Below are 7,132 nucleotides of genomic sequence, written 5' to 3' on the forward strand. Positions count from 1 at the left end.
TCTGGTCAGCTCTGGGCTGAGCTCCGAGCATCTCGGGGGGAGGAGGGAGGGCAGCATGTCAAAGTCAGGCTCTTTGCGGAGATCTCACTTTTTTGCCAGTCGGTAAAAATCTGCCAAAGAAATTAGTGGCCTTTCTCCCCACGAGCACGTCTTCTCTGCAAAAAATGTCTGTGACCCAGGAACACTGTAGATGGCAGACAGAGCCACATGTCTTAGCAGAGGGGGCTGTGGCGTTCCCAACATTCAGAATAAACGTCGGCCTCGTGTTTTTTTAATTTAAAAATTTCTTCCATTGCGCGTCACCACGTCTAGCATTACAGGATTTCGTACTTGTCCACCAGGAAGGTGGTTTCAGTGGAAAACCTTACAGGGCTGTTCCCATCTACCTGGGTCACTTTGGTAACCTGTGGAAACAACAGGCAATGTTAGCTCAGCACTGAAGAGCACTCCATCACTGCAGCGATGCCGTGCTTCCCAACACCATGATGGCCACGGCAGCACAACAGATCTGCTGCTTTTAAACCACAACTCAGCCCTGAAACAGAAATCTTTGCTCCCAGGAAACCTGCAAGAGGAGAATGATTTTCCGTGGTGTCTCCACTGAGGACCAAAGTGGCAGCCACTGGCTACATCTCAGTGGAGACAGACAGGTGTGTGCCAAGCAGTGTTTTTGCTGCAAGGCAAATGGATTTTCCAACAAAGTCTGAGGGGAATTAATGATTACTCAGACTTCAAGACACAACTGAAACTTTAGGCAAACTCCATGAAGTGTCAGGTGCCAGTGCTGTCTGCTTCTGAATCCAGCTGTTTCAGAAGCAGGTTAATGCCAACCCTTTAGCCAAGGCCAGTGGGACAGCACGGTGCAGCTGCAGCATGGCCAGTGCTAGCCAGCTGGGGAACTGAAGCAAAGGCAACATCCCACCTGTGGAGCATCAGCAGTGACCATACCTGTATGTTGCAATAGTTCTTTTTGGAGATGAAGGAGACGTGCACTGGGAAGAAGTCATTTGGCTGCCCTGCTATGCTGAACTCCAGGCTACCACTCTTGTTTTTGGCATCTATCACCGGCAGGCACCACTCAAGGAGGTTTCTCCGGCTGTCGTGGCGATATTCACCATCAATCTCCCCAATCACTGGGGCGCCAACACCAGACCTAGAGCAGGCAATGACAAGTGACAATAACTTCCCTGCACAGAGCTAAGGAAACGCCTCTAACACCTGTTGGCTTGGCCAGATCCATCAAACAGGGAGTGGAAGAGGTGATGGGACTTAGTGCTGCACGGATAAGGAGTATTACTTACGGCAAAGGGATGGTGATGATCACATCATTCAGCTCTAGGCTCTCCTCTTGCAACTCATATTCAATGTTAACATCGCAACTGTTCCCACTCTCTGATGGCCAGCAGTTAACTGAAGAAACAGAGACAGTATGTGAACCATGCAGGCCTTTCATGTGGAACAGGCTTTCACAAGATGATGCACTTCAAAACAAAGTCACCCTCAAGCTGACTTTAATAGCTCTCTATTTTCTTCAAGGTGTTACAGAAAATACACACTGCCAAGGACAAGCACTATCCAATGGATACACATAGTATCTCCAAGGTCTCACAACATGGCAGCACAGCTGCTGCAAGGTGGCTACCAGCAGCTCATGGACGACCACCAGCTTCTGCCCAAGCCCCCAGACTTGCACTCACTTGTCAATGGAATGAAGGACTCTTCTGTAGTCTGCAACCTCCACTTCAGCACACCCACGTCGCTGTTAATAGGGAATGACTTCTCTGGGTTCTTCAAACCAATCTGTGACTCTGTAGTGAAGAGCTTCTTGTCCACATTTGGGTGAGTCTGAAAGAGGAACACGTGCCCAGACTGTAGGTCTAAGCCCAAGGACAGAACCATAGGTAATGCAGCTTCTACTAAGATAGGCCTACACATTCCAGTGTTTGCTTTGACAAATCACACATGTTTCCTCCTGGCTCAGAAGCCCATCTGGAGCACAACTGCTTATCAACCTGGGACTCCTTCCAGGAAATGCTAATCTGACAAGAAGTATCCTCACCATTGTCTTTCTTATGTGCACCTGCACTAGAGACTCAAGTGATGCAGGCTGATATCTAAAGAACAACTAAAATCAAAGACCATCCTGAATGTTTACAGCAGGCATTTCAAGAAAAATTAATCTAATGCTGTTGGGAAAAACACCATAACACCACTGTCTCCCCTCAGCAATCTTAATGCACATTATGGGTCAGTGGCCAAACTCCATTTAAACACACTCCTCACAACCTAAAGTGTGAGTAGCTTTTTAGAAGCAGAGGATTTTTTCAAGTCACTGTTCAAGTTACTCTAGAAAGACAGGAATCAGCAAAGGGTTTGGTCTCATCTTCCACCTGAAGCACTACCTGTGGGAAGGCTGTTAGCAGTTCACTCATGGGATGTCCTGGAAGGAAGTGGACCTACAGACAGAGACCGTGTACAGACGAGTCCCTAGTGAGGAGTGAGCCAGAGTGTGTCTAAGCAGCACCACCTCCAGGGATCAGTAAGGTCACATGAAAAGGGAGAAAAGGAGAGATCTCCCAAGAACCTTCTGAGCTGCAACTGCTGACTACCATCAAAGTGCTCCAGCAATCATCCCAGGTAGAGCAGTGACAGAACAAGCAACCTCAGAAAGAAACAGCTTCCAAGAGAATAAATTCATTCCCCATTGGCGCAGGAAGTTTGTTATCCCATTTCCACTCCACAGCTGCAGCTGACATCACACAAAAGGCACTGAGCAACACACCAGGCTGCTGCAAAGTCCAAGTGAGGTCACCTGGCACACCAAGGTGCACTGCTCAGCAGATCAGGCTCCGAGGGCAGAATGGCAACCAAGATTACATTTCTCCAGTGAACTTCAATCCCTTGAGCATGACTGGCCCTGCACTTCTGCTAACACCTGCACTGACTACTCCCATTTCCAATGCATTTGTTGAGAAGGGTTGGATGAGAACACAGGACAGCAACATACTTGAGTATTTCCACTATTTTGCCCCTGGAAAGCAGCAAAAACATGTTCAACAGCATGGGACTCCAAACAGGCTTTACCTGTAGCTGCACTCCCCTCTTGTCTTCATTTTCTACATGCAGCCGAATACGTGCAAACTTTTCATCAGAGATGTGCAGCATGATCATGCCATGAAGCTCCATGTTCTGCAACCCTCCATCACGGCCACAAGTCAAGGAGATTTTCTCCTCTATTTTCATGTGTACACTAGACAGATAGAGGAAAAAGCTCAAGTCCTACACTCAGTATCACCCAGACAGCAAAGAGATCATTGCTCAGTAAAGACAGGCTGTATGTACTGAGCAGGGGCTCCCAAACAACAGCACAGCTACTACAGTGAGGGCTAATACTGCTCTGACAGTGAACTCAGGGGCAGGAGGATCCAAGCATATGGGTCTGCAAGGGATGGGAGCCCAGTTAAATGGCAGTGATGCAGCATCTTGACACCCTGGTCATAAAATCACGTCTGACAGACCACAGCCCAGCTCAGGGCACTAAAAGGTTCTGAACTGCTGCATGCAAAATGAACTGTGAGCTCTGCCATAATGAGCAGCAACAAGGCTGGGAAAGGGGAAAATGGTGCAGGGAAAAAAAGCACAGGAAAATTCCCAACCTCAGCTCAACAATGGATGGACAGCCCATTTGAGTTAAGAGGATGCCTAACCAAACTAGCTATCTGCTTTTTTGCTGACATGCTTTCCCACATTCTGTCCATCTTTTATAATTAAAAGGTAAGAAAACACAGGAAAAAACTGAAGAAGGGCAGGGAAGCTCTCTCCCAAGACCACACACAGGGAGAGCTGTGAGAAGACTGCTCCCAAAGCAAGGGCAGCACTCACCTCTCCATGTTAATGGGAGGAGCGAGAACTTTGGCTGCTTCTGCAGAGCGCTTGCCTACAGAAGTAATGATATTTTCTCCTTCTGATTTCAGCTTGTCCACGAAGTTGTCCACTTCCTTCCCTTTAGCACCGAGTTTCAAGGCTTTACTGGGACCTGAAGGCCTAAATAAAACATGTAATAATCTCAAGGTCAGCTGACAGCAATGGGTTCCCCCTTCCTGGATTATTATTTTCAAATGCTGTAACTTGACCAACCCAACACCACAGCATTCAACTTGGCAGCCTTTTTGGGGAAGAACACACATGAAACTGATCACCTCGTGTAGGGCACCAAGTTATAATTTAGATTTGGGTGTGGTTCCATGTATTACGAGGAACTGGGACCTCTTTCTCACACAAAATGAAAGCCCATTGTTCATCCAAGAATTCAAAGAGACAATGGGGTGCTACTGTGGTATGTGGCACAAATGGTCCTCAATATTTACACAGATGAGGAACTCCTGTTAGACCCTTTGGGGTTTGAGCCAACATTGACTCCAACATCTGCCACCTGCTGTACCCCCTACCTGGCTGGTGCTGGTGCCACTTTGGGCTTCTCAGTCTCAATGATGGTCTCTGTGATCATTGCTGTCACGCCTCCAGACACGGCCGAGCTGCCAAAGCCGCCAAAACCTGGTGCCTTCTTGCCATGTCTCTCTGCATCCCTCCTGGCCTGCTGCAACTCCTTCGCTTTACGGCGCATCTCAGCTTTTGCTTCACGTTCCTGTGTCTGAAGGAAAAGATAAGAGGCTGATGGAGCTTTGCAAACTCAGCCCCGTCCTGCACAGGAACTAAGTGCAGTTGCCCAAAAACCCCTGGCCAAGAAAAAATAAACAAGACATGGGCATTTAGCCCTCAGAAAAGCTAAATAATTGCATGGCCCCACCAAAGTGGAGGAAAACCTCTGTATAGCAAAGGTAGCGTTTCCCAGACAGGGCACCTTGTGTCAAGATTGCAGGTGTCCCTGCTCACCTCTCTGACTGCCCGAAACACCTTTTCCTCATGTGAGTCCATCTCTGTGAAGGTCCGAATTTGCGCCAGATTTACATTCTCGCGGTAGCCCAGGGCGACAATTTCATCAAAGGCAAAGATTAGGTCAAAGCAGTGCTCTGAGATCTCATTCTCTTCCAGAGCTCGACAATATTCAGGGATCTAGAAAGGGAGAACATTTTAAAGGAGTACCCATAAACAGTATTGTGCAAACACTTTATTTCTACCATCCCAGAGGTCACAGCTGTGCCAGACCCTCCCAAGCCCAGCACACCTTTACACTGCTCTTCGTACCATTACATTGTCAATAAACAAGATGAAGTTTTGCCATTGTTAGTTTCTCTACACTAAAATCCTTATAGAACCTCTCAGCTTCCTCAAAACACTAACTCAAAGGAGCCCAACTGCATACTGGGGGCAGTGAATTACCAGAAAATCCTTTGGTTGTGTGAAGACACAAACTTGCTACTTCAAGATCCCTGCATAGCAGTGCTACACTTGTAACAACCACACACTGTACAAAGAATACCTAATGCTAAATTACAGTCAGCCCTTTGGTCTCACCAGGTAAAGTACGACTAATGATTTTTTTATGTGGAGTTCAAAACTACCACCAAAAGCTCAGAGCTTTCTATCCAGTCAGGAAGGGAAGCTCTGGAACATAGACCAACCAAGCAGAGGCATGCAGTGCTCCTGTACCAGTTCAGAAACAGATCTCTCACAACAGCACTGTTCTGGGCTATGGGCATGTTACTGAGTGACGAGTCCTTACCACTCTAGAGAAGAGTCGGAGTGTTTCCAGGTCCTCCAGGATGTTGCTGTTTTTGGTGGTAATCAGCACCATGTAGAGCTTCTCCATGGGCTGGTAGACGTACCGCACGCTCTCTGTCTCCACAAATGTGTGCTGCTTCCCTGTGTTCATCAGTTTTGGGAATGCTGCCAGCAGCCCCTCGATGCGGGTGCGAGTCATCTCCACAAACTGCCGGGACACGATGGCCTTCCCTGCCTTCGTGCACACGGCGGCTGCCAACAGCACCTGGAGGAGAGCAGCACATGAGCAGGGCCTCCCGCTGCGTGCTCGTGGAAAACATCTCTTCCCACCACACTTCACCTGCACACCCTTCCTCAAACAAGATCCTAAGTCTTTCTCTGTGACAAGGAACAGAACTACATCCACATCAGAGACCTCTCTGCTTTTGCTCTCTCTCTCTGTTTCACATTCTGTCCCAACATAATCCTGAGAAGTCTCCCTGCTTCTGTCAGGCAAACACCATTCCCGATTTCCCACAAGCCGTGGTGTAACAACCCCTGGGAGCACCAGGGGAGACTCCAGCTTATCGACTTTTCTATCAGGCTGTCCCAGCTAACAACTACACACAGGAACGCCGTGAAACAGAACATCTCTGTCCAGTGCCACACGCACAGCACAGCCAGGTTAACGAAGCCCTGCTTATCACTCACAGTCCTTGGATGACGCCCGGACAGCTCGCAGGCGTTATCACAGCGACAAGGCAGCAAGGCACTCACCAGCTGCACTTTCTCATCTCCTAGTGTACCCAGACTTCCTCCCTGTAATTCTCTCTCAAAGACGTCAGTTACCTTTATCAGGATAATTTTGTTCTGCACTTCAGATCTTTAAAAATCCTCAACTGCTATTATGGACAGAAGGTATCCAAAACCCTGGAACGTGGCAGCGCTGATCCCTGCCGCACCTCGGGCACAGTTTAGCTCTGACGGAGCCGTGTGCGGGTCTGTGCTGACCCAAACACCGCCGAGACGGACAAAAGGAGCCGGACCAGCCCTGAGTCAGAGTCGCACGGGGAAGCGGGCAGGCACCACTCGCCCAGCTACACCTGAGCCCCCGAATGTCCTTTAGAGCAGGCGTAAGGCCGTGCTGAGGCGCCACCGTGGCTCCAGAGAAAAAGTCCCCGCCGCCCCCAAGGGCCCCGGCCCGACCCGAGGCGGCAGCGCCGCGCTCCGTCCCACCAGGCCGCGGGCTCCAGCACCGGCCTGCGCACAGGCCGGGCGGGCGTGGCGGGCCGAAGGGCTGCCCCGAGGCCTGCCCCGAGCCCCGCGCTACCCGCAGCGGATACGTCCTTTCCTTACCATAGCAGCGGCGGCGGCAGGATCCGCACTCGGGCCCTCCGCTCTCTCCGGTTCCCGGGCGGCCCCGCAAGATGGCGGCGACGCGCCACGTCCGCACCCGGAAATAGCGTCACGG

At 49.9% G+C, this 7,132-nt stretch overlaps 2 protein-coding genes across 2 annotated transcripts in view; one reads left to right on the top strand and one right to left on the bottom strand.

The window, feature by feature from the left end:
* Positions 1-131: 131 nt before the first annotated feature.
* ARCN1 (archain 1) lies at positions 132-7,123 on the bottom strand. Its single transcript, XM_015649696.2, has 10 exons — positions 7,018-7,123; positions 5,684-5,947; positions 4,894-5,073; positions 4,449-4,651; positions 3,883-4,044; positions 3,085-3,250; positions 1,698-1,845; positions 1,302-1,410; positions 949-1,153; positions 132-404 (listed from the first exon to the last, which is right to left on the bottom strand). The coding sequence occupies exons 1-10, from the start codon at positions 7,018-7,020 to the stop codon at positions 315-317; spliced, it is 1,530 nt and encodes a 509-aa protein (XP_015505182.1). The 5' UTR covers positions 7,021-7,123; the 3' UTR covers positions 132-314.
* The window catches only part of IFT46 (intraflagellar transport 46), a 4,149-nt gene continuing 4,105 nt past the window's right edge, over positions 7,089-7,132 (top strand). The window contains exon 1 of the mRNA XM_015649577.2: positions 7,089-7,110. Within this exon, the coding sequence (XP_015505063.1) occupies positions 7,089-7,110 (22 nt within the window). The remainder of the gene's footprint in view (positions 7,111-7,132) is intronic.

The sequence above is a fragment of the Parus major genome, chromosome 24 (genome assembly GCF_001522545.3).
Source record: "Parus major isolate Abel chromosome 24, Parus_major1.1, whole genome shotgun sequence".
Taxonomy (NCBI): domain Eukaryota; kingdom Metazoa; phylum Chordata; class Aves; order Passeriformes; family Paridae; genus Parus; species Parus major.